This window comes from Ptychodera flava, chromosome 1, assembly GCF_041260155.1.
Source record: "Ptychodera flava strain L36383 chromosome 1, AS_Pfla_20210202, whole genome shotgun sequence".
Lineage (NCBI taxonomy): Eukaryota > Metazoa > Hemichordata > Enteropneusta > Ptychoderidae > Ptychodera > Ptychodera flava.
Window position 1 is genome coordinate 11244703 of NC_091928.1, and position 20240 is coordinate 11264942.

Consider the following 20240-nt stretch of genomic DNA (forward strand, 5'->3'; position numbering starts at 1 on the left):
CAGTACCACCCTGGCATCTACCCGGGCGCAAGTTCGCCCTGCGTGGCATAAGCTGTATAATACGGCTACGTATTTCGTTTGCCATAGTTATTGCAGAGTACTCTTGACTCATACCGTCCTAGGGCCAATAGGTGACCATCGCACATCTGTTGATACCATGAAATAATACTTTTTAGTAAATACTAGTAGTAGCCTCCGTGGTTTTATTTTGCGGTCACGGTTACGTTAGTCCATGGATCAGAGGAAGTGAAAATTATTTTCTACCCCAGGGTAAGTCGTTTGCTAAGATCATCGAGTCAGGAGCGTAGGTAGTACCACGGCCCCGTGGTTGTACATTCATGCTATACGGCAAGCATTGTGAAATGTTTGGTTAGTGCATGCTCACTCTATTACCCACACGTTGGCGTTGCCAGCCTGATGTAACGGCCATTCCCAAGATTTCCAATCGATATAAATGTGTGCGTAAACAAGAAAAGTGAACTCATGAATTTTAATCGACGTGGTGTGTACTGCCGTTTTGCCCCAAATAGGCCATACCCACCACGTCTAAATCTGTGTGGGGAAAAGCTATCATGAATAAATGTGTAAAATGTATTCACACACGACAATGACTTGGATTCTCGCTGCGAAATGACGGAATTACAATGTGCTTGGATCAGTGTAAATGTGGAGAAAGAGAAAAAATACAACACACAAATCACGGGTTGCAAGGATATTTATATTTCTACAGACAGACTGACAGAAAGTGAGTGATATAATTTTGTTCAGCAAAATAATCAAGAAAAACCAACTAATCAAAATACAATATAATGATCCTATAGTTAAATTATTGAAGTGATGTTGTAAGCAAACTTTCTACTTCTTCAATATTTATTTGAATTTTGACACCATTAATCAACTGATACAATGATGTGATCTCTTTGAACAACTTCGAATCATCATTTCGACACTTGATATATTTGAACCGGCTTGATCTAAAACTGGCAGCTCGCAAGATCTTTCTCTAACACCACCCAGGTGAGAAGGCACCGCCAAAATTTTTAGGTGATGCCGCTTCTTTTGTCCGTGGCACGTGCACCACCGGGTAGGCAGTTTCTTTCAGTTCTTTAAGCCTTGCCATCATTTCTGCCAGTTTTGTAGGCATTGCCTCGCTCAGGTCGTTGCGTTCGGTCGGGTCATCTGCTCGTAGTAGAAGATATCGATGGTTCAAAAAGTGGTGTAAAAATATTACACTTAGTTGATTTAATAATTCGCATGGGAATATTAATCACGCAGATCGGCTGTACACACGTCAATCGGATACAATATGCAACATATTAGCATAAGCGCTAGCGAGTGCTATGTTAAGCGCATTGTGTCTGATTGAATTTGTATGTGCCTGGGAGGTGGACCAATATATTATAATATATAATTAAATTGATAATGTGTTTCTAACGTAATTTCTAGTTGTTGTATCTGGAACTTGACAGACCAAAAAGAAGAAAAAAGCTATATTTCAATCGAACAAGCGTCATTGAGAAAAACATAGAAGCCCGGCAGCAAAGGTCCTGAAATGGAACTGAAGCAGCCGATGAAAAGTGACATATACGGCATGGTGACGTCCCTCTGCGTTCCATTAGTCCTATTTCAAATTGACCTACGATTTATGTCTGACACACATGCCAGAAAAAGTGATTGGTGTTTGCGGTCCTATAAGTCCGCTTACAGCTCCCTGATTGGCTGGATCCTTTCTCTAATGTCTCATTATAGTAGTGATCACCTCACGGCACTGTGATTGGTTACCTTGTATCCTTGTCTTAGCCTCGTCCTGTAGTGTTCGCTGCCTGGTAATGTAGTTTCCCATTCCTGGATACCGTAGTGGTTACCAGTTATTTAAATTATTTGCACCTTGTATGTCTTTCGATCCCAACGTACAAGACAAAAACAGAAGGCCGCTTTCGCCAGAGAAACAATGCGTGTCTATTCGGCTTTGAATGCCAGTTAGTAACGATTGAGTTTTACGGTCGCTGGTGCGAACTTACCTTTCTTCTACAATACATTTGATCTGAACAGAAACATTTTGAACAATATGAAATCTACCGACTGCGAAACGATAGGGTTTGTGATCTGTGTAACACTTATGCAATACGAGTGATCGTTTTCAATTTCCGAGCACGCACAGCTTGCGCGTGCAAATACAGAACTCTGATTGGTACTAATGCGAAAAGACCTACTGTATTATTCGCGATGTACAGTGGTTGGTACACCACAGTTGGCCCGCTGCTAGCTCGCCAAGGACCCATTGCTGAAGTGTCGGATAGTAGGACAGCCTTTTGAGTTACATTCGTTCCCTTTTGGTTGGGAGAGCAGCAATGAATGTAAATTATTAGCAGTGAGTACTCAAGATGAAAGAATTCATCTTCTCATTTCATTGCAGTATTTCGATCAATTTTTGTTAACCCCGTATACTTATAACTATTTCTGCGTCAAAATCGTCAACTTACTTAAATCAGCATGGCCCTGTACAATTCATCCTTTTTCCTGGTTTTAAATGCTATTGGTATTTCTCAAAACTGAATCGAAGTATCAGTAAATCTATCACATCAACATTTCTCCTCGAAAATATTTATATTTACAACATCACTATTGAACGTCTCAATTAATGGTGACATTGGTCATAACGAAGACGATGTTCAAAATTTCGCCAGTGTCTTTTTAATACGGGAAATAATGATCGTTCGAGTCATGATTTAGGTGCACGTACACTGTAACCATTGTTAATGTTATGCAATCGGTTCCACCAGACTTCTTTCCACATTGTACAGGATATCATAACCGGGCCAAACGGTTCCAAATTTACGCAAGGACTCGGAAATGCATACAGTATGTGTGCTACCTATTACTGTGACATCAAAATATTACAATTAAAAGGGCGAATCGCTGAACATCAAACGTGCAGAGTAAATAAAACAACCAAATTGAATGGCTTCATGTTTCTTGTGGATTTTAGGCCCTTGTCTTTGTCTTCACGTCGTAGCCGAACCAGTTGCTGACACCAAGAATGACTGGTTACTACAATGATTTCCAGGAAGTAACAGGACACTCTATTACGAGGTAGCGAACACTACAGAACGAGACCATGACAAGGACAAAGGACACCTAATCACATTGCCGTGAGGTGATCACTACATGATAATGAGACCCAAGAGAAAGGTTCCAACCAATCAACGGGCTGTAACCGGACCACATAAAACCGCAAACATCAATCACTGTGGCCGAGACATATGTCTCGGACCTTACTTTTATGGAACAGGACGTCTAGATCTGATCAACAACCGATTTGAAAACTTACCACGCCTTTAAAACAGCTGCTGTATAAGTGTATTTGTTCGAACCTTTCCTTTTCCATGTTGACTAAACGTGGCTAGTTGCTGGATCCTTTTTATCATTGATACATATTTCAATTTTCTACAAGCACAGGCTCCAATCAGAACTACACTTCAGCTTACTATAACACTGATGTCTTATATAACTTATTTCAACTTACGACCCCTGCAGATTTCTAGTCGAACGTAACAAGGTTGTTCGTCTAAATGTAAAACAAAAAACTATCACAATGGTTTGGAATGTAAAAAAACCCCGCTATTCTGTCCTTATGCAACAGTATTTAACCATGAAAGACATCATTTGCAGGTACTAGAGTAAGCCCCAAGTCTTACCTATTATATTAAACAGCCTGGTGAAGGCTTTATAAATGCGGCCATTTTCTATGCCTCCTAGGCAATCGTTTTCGGGAGGAGGCACCCAATCACCTTAAAAAAGAAGTATGTTCGTCAATTAAACAGGTCAACAAAACCATGTATTCATTAGCTTTATAATGTCATATCGTAAATGCGATAGTTAAATGACTCTATCATAGGATTTTTAGAATATGATTCACATTATATTCAGCTGCGGTAATATTGCAAATTTATGACAGCAATTAAATCAAATAAAGTGAACAAAAGTAAACACTATAGTATATCATCATTTATCAGTACAGGTATGCATTACATTCTGGGTGGTTATGCAAAGTCCTGCTTAATTTTCATCATAAAACACTAAGATTATCCACTAGCTCAAGGAGAAAATGGCGCCTCAATTCTATGGTACAGGGATTCAAATAATGACGGCTCCCTTATTTACACAATTGATGGTTTTGTAATGCTATGTGAAAATATGATGAGATCTTAAGATTTCGATAGAAGCAATTTTTCACGATTACAAACCTTAATTTGAAGGCAAATTTATGTGAAAAGACCATATAGGGCATAGGCGTGTGTCAATTCCCGATAACGAGAAAAAATGCACTTACTTGGGTTACCGGCCTTTCCGTGTATTAGCTTATAGTCACCCACCCTGAAATATGACGAAACAATGAATGTAAGGTATCGTAATTTGAAACCTATTGTTACATCTCAGATTATCGAAGAAATGTTTTCAGATGAACTCAATTCTCTTCGAGATATCTATATGAGTCGGCACTTTTTAAAGCAGTGAGGTGTATTAAAATGAAATATTAAATGGTCAGACGATAATGTTTTTGACACAAATTGGCGGAGGATGATTCTATCAGGCTATGTATAAAAGTCAAATTCAGCAAGAAAATGTGTACTAAAATACAGATATCCTTACTGGAAAAGATATATCATTCATGTTAAACTAGCTAAGGGACGTCTTTTTTACAAAACGAAGGCTATATGGGAAACAATCGCCGTATACTGATGCCAAAGATTATTTGTTGTAAATTTTGACGTTTCTAGTGATAAGCAACATTTGGGCTTGTTGAGTTCTGCAAAGCACACCAGACACTTAATCAAACTCCACAGTATGATAACACGCGTGCGAGGTTAACATTGTACGGACGTGCGTACAACAAAACGCATTCAGAGGAGCGTATCAACTCTTTCTCTTTTGTAGTCCCTCTTGTCCTCCACATCCATATGTCATGTCCTCCACATTCATATCTCAAATAGTACAACTAGACAATTCATCAGAATATAACCCGAACGTCACAGAGCGAAAGGATTTGTTATTAAGTGGAGGCGTATAAGGTAAAATGTGTGGTACCGATACAAAATAATATTGTGAGTTTCCACAAGAGGAAATACACTGTTTGACACACATCGCTGAATGATGAATTCACAATTAATGATGTAATCTATATAAGTATTGAAAGAAGATTACAAAATGTAAACCGAAAATAAACGGTGAAAGAAGAGAATTACAGCTTGAATGAAATAACGCTTGTAGATAGAGGTCTAACTTAAAAGAAAGATGATTGAATTATCGTTTGAAGTCTTTGTTCTTTCCTGATTGCTTGATATGGGGGATCTTCTTCGACGTCAATGTTGTAAACAAATTCTGTACGAGGAGATTGGTCGCCTTTGGATACTGTGTCCCAAACATTAAGACCGTCCATGCCTTGGTCTGAAACGAAGTATTAACATAAAAGTTGAGGAGTAAACAAACAAGTAGGTGAGCAAAATATCAAAAAAACAACAACAAAATAACGAGGAACTGTACAATTTCCATCCTATCTCTTCCAATCACAAATAAACGACACCTTGAAATGTACAAGTTTTCTAAGAGTAATTGCCTTGTAAATAACAACTTTGACAATGTTTACCTGATTCGCCGCCAGCCACGTGCACCAAAGTAGGAAACCAGTCAACGATATGTATCATCCTGGAAGAATACATGATCAAAAATTATCATCAGATTTTCAACTTTCAATTGTCCCTAACGACTCGTGATCAATAATAAACGTCAGATTTTTCACTCGGAATTGTCCCTAACTATGTGGTGACAGAATCATTGAAATTCAAGAAGTTTACATTTGACAGGTATTTAATAATCTACTGTTATAATACTGACTATCTGTTTATCTGTTTGCCCATATCTTTGTCAAACGTTATGCTTTCTGTCGGTCTGTCTGTCTGGCTGTCTACTAGTGTGCTTTATGTATGTATGTATGTATGTATGTATGTATGTATGTATGTATGTATGTATGTATGTATGTATGTATGTATGTATGTATGTATGTATGTATGTATGCAGGCAGGCAGGCAGGTAGGTAGGTAGGTAGGTAGGTATTTGGTTGTATATTCTTATGTATTTACATATTTACCCATCGTTTACATAGCCAGTCTTCTCTAGCATTGGGCCATGAGCAAAATTAACAACCCGCGTGCCTCCTTCCCATAAGGTTTTTTTCGAACCACGTAATGGCCAGTTGTTTCCATCTTTTCCTTCAGCTGTTGGTCCGCCGTTCTAAAACAAAACGATAAAAAAATAAACAAAAACACATATGACCTTTGCTATCTCGAATTTGTCGTGTCCCTATTCTAATCCAAACACACAGAAATACATTTATTGATTTCACAATTATGCATTCAGGATTAAAAATATATCATTAACCTTAAGACTATCGGAAAAGGTACCACTTAAGTGTCATGTTGACAGGCAACATTTGTATAAGTCCTCGAAAGGGTGTACGGCGCCAACTGCGATTATAGTTTGACGATCGGCAGTTCAAATTATGCAATCTTTGATGCGCTTTGCTTGTTTGCTTATTACATTTTTAATTCGTCTTCTGACACCTAGCTACAGTTTTAGTTAATCTTGATACCAGTAGTTTGGCGGTTATTCTCAAAATTCATTCATCTAACCAATTATATGTATCTATCTCAGCACGCCTTTCCTTCTCATATTGTACGTACATCTGATAGGAATATCAACAAAGTGTTGTTCCATAACCCATGTTCCTTGAAGGCCTCTACTACAACAGCTACTGTGTCATCCATGGCTGTCGTCATTCCTTGAATTTAATACAAAAGGAGTATATGTGAGACATTTATTAGTGAACACGGAAATTGTTGGCACGATCCCCTTGAAAAGATTAACAAACGTCTAAGGATCTGCGAAGATTTAAAAGGAGAGTTTACAGGACTAATGCCATTGTGTTATAGGTACTCTTCTTGTAAAGGGATTGGAATGATTTCACATCACTAGAAAACAGAGTCCTTACAATTAAAGTTTACAGGGATATTATCACATTCACGCTTTTGCGAATACACGTAAAAAATCACAAAGTATATAGTTAAATGCAACAGCTAAAAAAAAGCGTGAAACACTGTTCCTCTGCTTTTAGAATTCTCCTATGTCATTGTCGGCCGTACTTACTCTGAACACACTTTTTGTTAGGAAAAAACCAGAGGAATGGACCTTGAAAGGGCATATCTGTGAATAAAACATCAATTTTACAAAGTACGTGTCTTTCAGTGCTATCATCAGCACTATCAGAAGCACCATCCCTTTCTTTGAAAGAATCATACTGTGTCAGATCATGATCATGATGGTCATTGACATCATTCGTACACCATGGTCATTATTTTCATCGTCTCTGATGCCACCGTACACTATTTATTCAATTTAATCCCCAGCTTCATGGGGTTCACGCACTTGCACAAAGTGACTAAAGGGAAAAGTCCCTCAGATATACTTAAGTAGGATAAAGGTCACCTAAGGTCATAAAAAACAGTTCGAAACGAGTGGTTTAATGCATACTATTACCCACAGTATCAAATCACGAAGTTTCTTAAGTTACTGAGAGAGAAAGAAATGGGTTGTGGGTCATTTGATATCATCTGAATATTTAAGATATAATTTTGTGCTGCTTCTGAACATTATGCATTATGCTTCTAAACATTATGCAACTAAACATTATGCAACATAAACATTATGCACCAGTTCCTGTAGTTCCTGATATTTGTTAAGTCAATGTTCATCCAAGGGAACTAAAAAGTTTGAAAATTTAACGGTCGAATACGTACCATAACTAAAGAAAGCAAACCTGTTTGTTGATAATGAGGAGGGGTGGGTGAGAATTTGTACAAGAAATGCCAGACGAAATCAACTTCAAAAGAAGCGTTGTTCATATTGTTTCTGGCGATGCCCTTACCAAGCTTAATTCTTCGTCCCATATTGCTCACAAAATAGAACTTTTCAAGGTACTTGTCTGGCACCTATAATAATGGTAGAGAAAAGAATTACAGTCATAAAGCAACGATCTCAAACAATACAAGCACTCATTACGGGTTTGCATTGCAGTACTGAACTTACCTCATTCACATAATTAAACAATTTAAATCTTTGCTGGTTTAACCTCTCTATTTATGGATACAAAAGAGATCTCAGACACTACTGTGCTCTGCTAACGAGCATCTTCGAGTAGTTTTGTGAAGGATGTGACCCTCGAAAGAGTGGTATTGTATGTACATAATTCTAACACAATCTTCTTTATTGTTGCTTTCCAGGTGATATACTCGATACGCTAAACCTGAACAGATCGCAAAAATGAAATATACACATGGAAAGGGGCATCTGACTCGCATTAGAAAATTGTTTATGATAAACAATGTACCTGAAATGGTCCGTGCACGCTTTGCAATGACAGATACATAAACATTGGTTCATTCTTGTCGTGATTGGCCACGTAGTTTGCAGCTTTCTCTGCAAAAAGTTCCTATGGGGTCAAAGTAAATAAAAAACATCATATTTAAACTTGTGCACAGATTCTCCTAATGAAAGATGGCTGTACATATTTTAATGTATTAGTCAATACCAAGGACATTTGCTTGTCATGCTCCGAAGAGCATGTCGAAACGCAAAGTGATAGGTTATATATCTTTTACGAACTGTGCTAAACTCATGCTCTTTTAATAGGTAAATTCTTGTCCTTATATGCTCAAGGTAACAAGTCGTTGCATGGGCCACATTGAGAAAGGTTTTCAGAACTATATTCTAGCCAGCAGAATTTTGAAATAAGATCAAGGTACGTATAAGGTGTATATTTTATAGCTTTGTCAGTATTAATGAATTTTTGACGACACCTATAACCCAGCATAAGCATTTAGGCGGAAGAGAACTTAATTCGTACATTGAAAAAAGCCATATACATTGCAACAAACCGAATGAGGGGTGCGAATATAAAGAGATGAATTTATCCATTTTTTTACTATCGGCGACAAAAGCAAGTGGACAACATGGTTAGTCACTGCGACGTGACAGTGAGACATGACTGCCGACGTTTACATATAATACAATTAATCGGCTGTCCACAACAAGCATAACAGATTCACCAGAAATAAGGTATAAAAAACAAAACAAAACAAAATATGCAATTACGGGGAATTTTTTTTATAGTTTATATCGTTGTAGAGTGTTTTGATAACAAGCTCTACCCATGGAATTTTGAAGACCTTCTAATCATGCCACTTCGAGAATGTTATGCATCAACTGGCAAAAATGGTCAATTATTGTACTAGAAATCCTCCCATCTGGTTTTCGAGCATCGTTTCATCACAGCATTACATGTCCACAATGCCACGCAAAGATTAACGATAGGAAGTTTCAAGTTACAAACTATGTATTTCGTGGAGTCGACAAGAGTATTAAAGCTTATGGCAGCGACACAAAGAAAACAAAACGCATATCGGCTATGGTGACAAGCAGACACTTTCGATGACTCCTGTGCTATCAATTGCACATAACGATGGCCAATGATGTAAGGTCTTGTTCAACTCCACGTATCACCTCGGGACAATGAAGATCAAAGAAGATACCGCTGAAATTTGAAATGTAAACTCGTTCCCGATACGGCCGTGCGCCATCCTGTTTGCCTTTTTTCTTCCCCGAATGAGACCTCAGTTGGTAGGGCATCCGAACTGAATTCGGGGGACGTGGGTTCAAGTCCTACATGGGTCATTTTTTCGAGCCCCAAAAATTTGCTGTGCATAGACACTCAGATGTAGTTGTGTGTTTTAGTCCCCACGGACGAAGTCCGGGGGGACTTATAGATTGGGTCATGTCCGTGCGTGCGTGCGTGCGTCCGTTCACGCAGATATCTCAGACATGCCCTGGTCAATTTCTTTCAAACTTTGCACAAGGATAGTACCCTACCCCATACAGATGCATGTCAATTTGTTTTACAACGCGATCAAATACAGGACTTTAGAGGACTTTTTAGTTTACACTTCCATAGACTCCCGTGTATAAGGCAGTTTTGCATAGAATTCCATGTACCAGTATGAGGCCAAGTAAAATAAAAATTTAGTTTCTCATCGTATTCATATTGCAAAAAAGGATGCAGTGACACAGTTTTTAGCCCCACGGATGAAGTCCAGGGGGCTTATAGATTGGGTCATGTCCCATTATTTTGACAAAATGTCACCTGACCTCAGTGACCTTTGACCTCAAATATACATATTTGTCCATAACTCAGTGATCAAAAGTGCTACACCCTTCATATATGGTATGATGGGACACCTTATGACGCCACATATTGTACCTCATTAATTATGTGCATATCTAATTTTGAGCGAGCCAATAGAGCTAGAGGTCTGATTTTTGGTATATAGGGATAATTTAGCAATACAATTTTTGGACAATATATCACGTGACCTCGGTGACCTTTGACCTCAAACACATATTTGTCCATAACTCAGTAACAAAAGTGCTACACCCTTCATATACGGTATGATGGGACACCTTATGATGCCACATATTGTACCTCATTAATTATGTGCATATATAATTTTGAGCGAGCCAATAGAGCTAGAGGTCTGATTTTTGGTATATGGGGATAACTTAGCAATACAGTTTTTAAATGTCACGTGACCTTGGTGACCTTTGACCTGAAATATACATATTTGTCTATAGCTCAGTAACCACAAGTGATACACCATATGTTATGATGGGACACCTTATGACATCTCATATTGTACCTCATTAATTATGCGCATATCTAATTTCGAGCGAGCCAACAGAGCTAGAGGCCTGAATTTTGGTATATAGGGATAACTTAGCAATACAATTTTTTTGACAAAATAACACGTGACCTCAATGACCTTTGACCTGAAATATACATATTTGTCCATAACTTAGTAACCACCAGTGGTACACCCTTCATATTTGGTATGATGGAAGACCTTATGGCGCCACATACTAATTATGCGCATATCTAATTCTGAGCCGGGCAATAGAGCTGGATGTCTGATTTTTGGTATATAGGGATAGCTATAGGAAAGAACTTTTTTGACCAAATGTCATGTGACCTGTATGTCCTTTTACCTAAAATATACGTTTATGTTGACTCAATAAATAAGTAACCACAAGTGCTATTTCCTTTATTTTTAGTAGGATGGAAGACCTTATGACAACACAAGCTTTACCTCATTAATTATGCACATATCTAATTCTGGGCAAGGGAATAGAGCTAGAGGTCTTATTTTTGGCATATAGGGATTAATAAGCAATACAATTTTTTTTTCAAAATGTCACGTGACCTTGATGACCTTTTACCTTGATTATACATATATATGCATAACTCAGTAACCACAAGTTCTATACCCTCTAATTTTGATAGGATATTAGACCTTAAGATGTCACATCTTGTACCTCATTTATTATGCGCATATGTATTTCTTGGCTGGCCAATACAGCTAGAGGTCTGATCTTTTTTCCCGATTTAGAACCATAACTTAGACATGCCTCATGTGTTTCAAATTGGGAACAACGACATAGACGTATGTGCCCACAGATCTCAACATATACACTGCAGCGATACTTCTTAATGACATTTCCCTGCCCCATCAACACTAATACTCCTATTACAAGTGGGGACTATGTCATTGTCAATGACTTGTTCAATTTAGTTTCTACATTAAATTTCCATGCTAAGCAAAACTGGGGAACCTGTAATATATATATATATATATATATAATATATATATATATATATATATTATATATATATATATATATATATATATATATATATATATATATATATATATATATATATATATATATATACTGTTAAAACAAGGTTACACCAGAGCCAGACTTGCCTCTACATTCAAAGGCTTTTTTGGCAGGTATCGCAAGTTGGTTGATAAATGCAATATCTCTCTTTGACAAATGATTGCTGATGGCATCAGTGGCATTAGATCTTAGTTAGTGACCACTACCTATCTGACTTACTGATTGATATATGGCGGGTGCCACATGTGGGGCAGGATGCGCTTACTATTTTCGAAACACCTGACATCACTTCTTGGTCTTTTGGCCAGAGGCCCATATATCTTTCTTTCATGAATTTGACTTTGTTAGTGTACCGTCTATTTACAGTCTGTTCTGTGCTGTTTTGTGTCTATGTTTACAACTATTGTCTTAGGAATTCTGACCTAGTGTTATTGGATTATGGATTAGTGTGATTGCTTATATATATATATATATATATATATATATATATATGATTGCTTATATATATATATATATATATATATATATATATATATATATATATATATATATATATATATATATATATATATATATATATATATATATATATATATATATATATCCTCGTTTTCCAAACAAGAAGGTCACTTTCTAAATGTAAGCTTACTTTTAGTCGCAACAGTATTTACATACAGAAAGTGGCGTTCAAAATGATCCTCATACGCAACTAGGCGAGTTTGTTTGGCAGGGATGACACCAATACACATGAAGTGGTGCCTATGCTTTGCAAGTGTATTTGAACCCTCCCTATTTTGAGGGATTGTACGTTTGCTACAGACAGTATGTGTTTTCTAAGCACACACAGTACGTAGACACAAGACGGTCTCTGAGACACTCTCAAAGCCCCTCACTGCAGCTGGCTGTGCATTTGTATTGCCTGGCTAAGCAAGAGCCGGCTGAGTTGGTGAAGGCTCGTGCTCATTAAGCCAGAGTAACAGGCTGCACCAGCTCACAAAGAACGAACAGGGCTATGCAATATGTACTAGGCGAGGGGCCAGGCTATGAGCGAGTCCAGACACTAGCTGAGTGTGACTTGCTAGCTCTGCGTGGCGCACGGTTGTGTCATAATATTCCAAATTGGCCGAGAGAAATTGATATTTCACGCTCACGAAACGTTAGCGTCCTTGGACGCGATAAATCAAGCTTCGATTCCTCTTTCTTTGGACTATAACAATACTGGTGCTACGAAATATCAGCACGGTATGGACAACGTGGTCTCATCGTTTACAAATTTAAAAATTCACCCTGTAACTATGTTTCTCACAGAGGTATTCTGCGTACTACACCACGTTCTATTGTATTTCAAGCATTTGTAATGTTGGGCTGTCATTATCATTTTCATTTATTCATGGTGTGTTTTAAAACAAAAAAATTGTAGCTTGTCACTCAACGGAAAGTGATAATTTACACTTATATATCTTTTCTTACGTCGGTATAAATCAAAGTATTGTATCTCATCTTATTTTATTCTTAATGGCGTCGGTATCCGACATAGCCAAGATGTTGTAAAAATGGACTGACTATAGGTAGATACATTTCACTTAGGGACCAACCCAGGCAGATACACTCACAGACAGACTCATGTATCAACGGCTGGGCCGTGACGCCTAGCCACAGTTCCATGCGTAATACACGTTCAAGTTCTGCGTCGTCAGTTCCAGCTTCTTTGCATAAGTTATGACAGGGGAGTGTTAATTAACCGGCAATGCAACACCAAGCGGAGTCATGGCCGGTGCAGTTTGTATCCCCTATCGATCTTATCCCAGCCCATGCTTCCCCAGGATAGATCGGCAGCTATAGTTGTTGATTCGCTTCTGTTGCCTATTACGCCCCGTCACAAAAACAAAGTTACTTTTCGGCTGCGTTCACAAAAATGGTGATGTAATGAGTTTCGAAAATTGAGGAAGTAGAGGGGGACTTGAAGGTTAAGCTCTCTTAAAGGGGGATTTGAGTTTTGGTTTCCTTTCATTTTTACGATTTCTGAAACAAAAGCCAGGAAGCTCGGTGATTCAAGAAAAATAAACAACATTTTAATGACATCCAATGGTTCTAATGTTAGAAATCATTGTACAAATTTTAGAACCGTTTTGTCGCAGTTAATGACTTTTGTATCGAAAAAATCTAGAAGGCATGAATGCTAAAGGTTAAATTGAAATAAAAACAAGTTGGTTTTGTAACGGGGATGAGCTACAACTGTAATCGGTAGTTTTTTATAAATATTTCTATGCCATGTATCAAATGCAGTTTCTTGCTGTCTCTCAACAATGAATGTTTGGCGACAAAGCCCGCATAAATAAATACTTGTAATAATCGAATTTAAGTCGACACTGAAAGTAAATTGTCATGACACAAATGCTCGGTAAACATACACATGGTGTGTGCAAGATGTATACGGGACAGTTCGACATGATGTATGGAGAAGAAGAACAAAATACTGTCACAATTATCAAAGTTAATACAACTGCTGCCCTGCTACTGCTTACAGGTAGTGAAACTGTCACTGCCTATCGACAGAGACAGTGATAGCTGTAACTCTGATGTAGATGAAGAGTTTCAGTCAAATGACGCCCATGAAAGTGAATCATATTTGTACACAAGATCAGGCCAGAGAGCAAGACATGGAAGACCGAGAGACTTGACACTAAGTATATCGCTAGTTTTTGAATTCTTGCATACTAAATAAACAAGTATTAAAGAAAAAAGATGGTTTCACATTTTCTACCAATCAAACAATGAAAAATCACTGTTTTCCCCGAAAATCACTTAAAACCAGTATGTGAAACCATCATTGCTAGTACATGCTGTGAATGAAATTTTCACATTCTCATCGTAAATAACACAAAAGTAAAATTGTTAACAGAAAGGAGTCTAATTTAAAAGAAAAAAAGCCATCACTGACTAAATGGAATTATTTTTCATAAATTTGTCATTATTCCTTCCAATTGTCTATTAATTAAAATGTTAACTTGATAGAATGTTTTAACCTTCAAGTATTGTCGACTTTGATAAAAGTTTTTTTCTGTAGCATCTGAGTCATATATGTCTTAAACTTTTGAAAACATGCTCGGTAGGGTACCGTGCCGAGTTTTTTACTATTTGGCACTTCAGGAATTCAAAATTTGCATACTCTCATAGGATTGTCATTTAGTGTGCTCTTCAGCAGGTGCCGTGCGGACCTCGCCAGAGTTTGGTTTACTCAAGCCATCGCTTCTTCAATTACTGATACATTTTAAGTCGTTTGAGGTACTTGTGCAGGGCATTTGTTGACAGAGTGACAGGCCACTTTTTTTCGGAAATGTTGGCATTTTTCTGACTTAGAAGACAGAGATGCAAGAACAATACAAAATTGTTTGACTTGTAAGTCGAAAGAAAATGACGTCCCTAAAACATTCATAATGACAGACAGTATAAAATGCGCAACTTTCAAAAGTCGCACATTCCGATAACCATGCCAGAAATATGATATCTTTTTACATAAAAAACAAATGACTGATATATGTACAACCTACAGGGCACCCCAATCTATGATGAGAGGCGAATTATATACCTCATAAGAAAATAAAACAGCTGTCAGACAAAATTGGCTTCTGGTGCCTTTTTATACCTTGCCGAGCTTTGCCGAGGTTATATCGGCAGCTCTAGCTGCCGATTCGATTGCGGATTTCAACCTTCGTCATAAAATCAAAGCTATTGTTACTAATGTCTTTACAATATATAAAGTATGTAAGATTTATATTCTTGAAGGTATTAAAATATGTGTTATAATAATATGTTGTACTTTAGATAAATGATAAAAGGTTTAAAACGGATGAAAATCTGCCAATTAGGCTATGGCTATTTATTATGCATTTTCAGTTATTGGATGTACATGTTCAGAACATTTGTTGGCAGTCTGACTTGACATTAATAACCAAAATGTCAGCATGAAACATTTGTAACTTTTCAACACTTGAAAGTTTAACCATGGCTGAAAATGGCATTTAAAGACATCCATATGACAGACAGTATTACCATGCCAAAAATCTGGCCTTGCTTTGTATGAAGCATTGTGAGCGCAACGTTTTGTCAGTTGCGACCATCATTATATCAACATCTGGTAGTCAATATCTTGTTTCGAAAATGAGGATGTAATATATTATATATATATATATATATATATATATATATATATATATATATATATATATATATATATATATATACATATAAAATTTTCCGATTCAATATATATCTTAAAAAGTTGTTACTCTGTACCAAGATCGAATGTACATTTAACATTTGATATGCAATCCAAGTCTGCATGTAAACTTTCGAGCTGTATCCAAGTCGACACTGAATGTACAATATCCATCAAGGCTGAATAGAAAATTTTGCAGCCGTATCGAGCTGTATCCAAGTGGAGGCTCTATGCATGTATGTGTATCCCCGGTTACGAAGTAAGTCACATGATTTGATCTTCCCTCCCATCCTTGATTGCTGGTATCTGCCACAGTGCAATGCGAACACACAGCTACTGCGAGGAGTGGTGCTTGTGCGGGCAGAAACTCGGTCTAATATAAGGGAATTAGTTTTCTTTGCCAGTAACGAAGACGACGAAGTTGGTCTTTCCACATGATAGTGTATATTATTTGTTTTTACATTTGGCGCCTCGTACAAGCTGGTGCAGAAGACAACTACCCTTTTCACGCCCGGATGTATGCCACTGACAAAGACCGTTATCTATAGCAATTCTTTTACTTTTTACTGTCTATGGTTTGTATAGAAACTTATTTTGAAAGTTATGGAGTAGGAACTGTTTTTATCGTCTTGTTTTCGTGAAAATTACAAGAAAATTAAAAGTTTTCTTTTTCTCCGTATAGTAAAAACGGGTAATCGACAATCTTGATTTCAGGTGTCGGTAATTATTACGATGTGTATTTTGCAAGAAATGGCTTCTAATTTTCTTCTTTGTAATCAACGAGAACGGTTTTAAGCTTAATGAAGGTGCAATGAATGAACAACATTTCTTGGCGCGTATTATCCAAGCCGGACAATAGCCCTAATTTTTTTCATTTAAGTATGTTGAAATACAAATAATTTAACTTTTAGCACAAATTCAATATGAACAGTATGCAAACTTGAAGTTATTCATAAGCGGACAAATTCGGTACATAACAATACCATAAGTTTGGGAAACTAAGCTGAATAAAATTTTGGAGCACAAATATAAATTTAAAGCAGCATGAAAAAGAGGAACGAAATTAACTTTTTAGCGAATGCTCACCGCAGAATAGACTCCATCTTGGTCAAAGTCAGGCGTAAAATCTTCTCGTAAGTCCAAGAACTTACCTACAAATATAGATATGATCACATATGATGGTGTTTAAAAGAGTTATGCTGCAATACTACTTCAAGTAACAGACAGGAACTGAAAATTCTCACGTGTTTCAGTATATATTGCATGTGTGTATGTTTAAAGTATGCAACAATTTTGAAACCTCATTTAAAGTGATATGATCGATATCATCAATAATAATCACCACACATTAATTACAAAGGTCATTAAGTTTACAAATATGAGATTATACCGTACATATTTCTTTGACTGATGTCATTGTCTCGGCACTTAATAATAAGTGTAATTGCATTTGGTCAGGCTTCATACTACAGGCTTTACCAGTCTTTATATGCTAAAGTGTGCAAGCTCATTTGATATGCCAATTATAAATTGGATGACACAAAAATGCAAATATCTTTCACTAATATATCACAATTGTCTATTCATAGCAAGTTACATAAACGTTTTTAGACTACTACCACTCTCAGTAAAGTTAGTTAAATATGCAAATTAGTAACTTGCTGAAGTTAATATGCTAAACAACCTTAATTGATATCTTATATCATAGTTAATATCATAGTTTCTTCAGTTTACATAGCAACTTCAATCGACTTTGATCAAGTTAATCAAGATTTAACATAATTCAAAAAGTTCATCGAATAAGTAATAGTAGTTGGATATTCTAGGATATCAAACCGACTTTTGGTTATATTATAACATATTGTCGTCGATGAAAATAGCACGTTTCGTCAACTTTCGTGACGTCAGTCAAGATATACTCATAATAAGGAAAGTTTTGTTAACATGCAAATTAGTGATTAGCACAAGAAAAATGCTAAATGGCTTCAATAATGTTATATCGTAGTATTTTCAATGTGCATACCACATTTTGTCAACTTTGATTTAGCCAATCGAGATATATGTCTCTAATTAGGAAAGGTCGTTGAATATGAAAATTAGTATATGTTTTAGAAAACCTAAATTAACATTTGCTTATTATAGCTTCTTCCACTTTCAGAGCAAGTTTCGTCAATTTTGATCAAGTATCCCTAACAGGAAAAGTTCGTTATATATGCAAAGTAGTAAAAGGTGAAGTAATATGCATAATGAATTTAAATCATGTTGGTTGATTAAGTATCTTTAATGTATTGACTTTGATCAAGTCATTTCAGATACATATCCCTAATTAGAAAACTTATTTCAATATGCAACTTAGTGATAAGTTTATCTTAAAGTTTTAAAACAACTTTCATGACTGTTATATCAGTGTATCTCAAATATATATAGCAAGTTTCGTCAACTTTAATCATTCCAACGCAAATATATGTCCCTAATTTGGAAAGTTCGTTCATTATGCAATTTTTTGATATGCTGAAGTGAAAATGCTTTATGACTTCCTTTATTGTTTTAAACTTGTATGATCAAAGTAAAAAGCATTTTTCGCCGACATTAATCTAGTTATTCCAGGTAAATATCCCTAATTTAAGTTCATTGAATATGTATATTAGGATTTGACTGAAATACAAATTCTGAATGACTTTCAATTATGTCGTATCATAGTATCTGCAATGTAAGCTTATATAGCAAGTTTCGTCAACTTTGTTCAATCCAATCAAGATATATATCCCTAGTTAGGAAAGTTCATGAAATATGGAAATAAGGAAACCAATTGGCTGAAATAAACATACTTAATGACGTTTAAAAATGTTATATTGTAGCATATTCAATGTACATAGCAGTTCATACATATACACCAATTAGAAAAGTTCTTAATTATGCAAATTATGAATAAGTTTAAGTAAACAATGCTTAATTACCTTTAATAAGATTGAATCATAGCATCTTCAATATACATACCAAATTTCATCAGTTTAAATAGAGAAAATTTAGATATATAATCAGATATGTAACCCCGTTGTGTCCTTTATGGCGGATAAATCCTTGTGAGATCAAGAGTTGTAGCATACCTCATCCAATTCTGTGTAGCCGTTCCGAATGTATGTTTTTTCCTAAAATTATTAACTTTGCAAATGAGCATGAAATATTTAAGCCATACCCACCAAAACAGATCAAATCTAGCCATTTAAAAAAATCTAGGTGCCTGGTTTGATTATAATCCGATCAGCAATTCTTGATATATCGTGGCCACACCGACGGACAGACAGACAGACAGACAGACAGACAGACAGACAGACAGACAGACAGACACACACACATCGATGCAAAATAAGCTCATATCTGTGAACACTTGAGCTTAAAACGATTGATTATAAAATATCCATCTGACCAGTTTTCTTCTTATAAAAAGCACTGGGAAAGTTAATTTGGCATACAATTTTAGCAATACAGTGAAGCAATTGAAAGAACGATGACAAGATTGTTTTAACGCTACATGATATATTCAAACACTTTCAACACAATTTTTGAACGGAGCTATGTGGATTTTATACATTTAGTGTTAATTTGCATATATATATATATATATATATATATATATATATATATATATATATATATATATATATATAATATTATATATATATATTGAACATCACTGTGGTTGAACACACGTTAAACACAGTAAGGTATTTAAAATTTGAACAGATTGAAAGGGGATGTTACACACTTGAACATAGCGTGCGCAATCAAACTATATTATTTAAACTTTTTAGATATGCAGAAAAGCTGATTGAAGCTTTTGTGCTTTCTCTAAATACCTTCCCACCTATAAATCTATGTCAAGTCCAATGTTTATCAAAATAAAAATTCGGAATTTATTGAAGTTTCATTGATGATGTGGTTTGCACGCGAATGACTCTTCTTGCAATTTCGTTTTGTTGTGTACAGATGATAGAATATTTTAAGAGCAAAACCCTAAATGCCAGCTTTGTCTCGGAAAATGCATAAGGCGTATTATGACTGAACCATCCGATTTGATACGGCAGCTATTCCAGTGCAAGTTGACAGTTTCGATGAGTATTCATATGATCAGAGGCGCACATGAAGCTTTATCGATGGCAGATGCCTTATGGCACAT

General features: G+C 36.3%; 1 protein-coding gene across 1 annotated transcript in view; it reads right to left on the bottom strand.

Moving 5' to 3' along the window:
- Window positions 1-699: 699 nt before the first annotated feature.
- The window catches only part of LOC139130106 (arylsulfatase I-like), a 39411-nt gene continuing 19870 nt past the window's right edge, over window positions 700-20240 (bottom strand). Inside the window, exons 6-15 of the mRNA XM_070695830.1 lie at window positions 17150-17214; window positions 8444-8545; window positions 7982-8045; window positions 6741-6838; window positions 6149-6291; window positions 5648-5706; window positions 5330-5448; window positions 4334-4376; window positions 3699-3791; window positions 700-1179 (exon numbers count right to left, since the gene is read on the bottom strand). Of these exons, the coding sequence (XP_070551931.1) occupies window positions 1004-1179; window positions 3699-3791; window positions 4334-4376; window positions 5330-5448; window positions 5648-5706; window positions 6149-6291; window positions 6741-6838; window positions 7982-8045; window positions 8444-8545; window positions 17150-17214 (962 nt within the window). The 3' untranslated portion in view covers window positions 700-1003. The remainder of the gene's footprint in view (window positions 1180-3698; window positions 3792-4333; window positions 4377-5329; window positions 5449-5647; window positions 5707-6148; window positions 6292-6740; window positions 6839-7981; window positions 8046-8443; window positions 8546-17149; window positions 17215-20240) is intronic.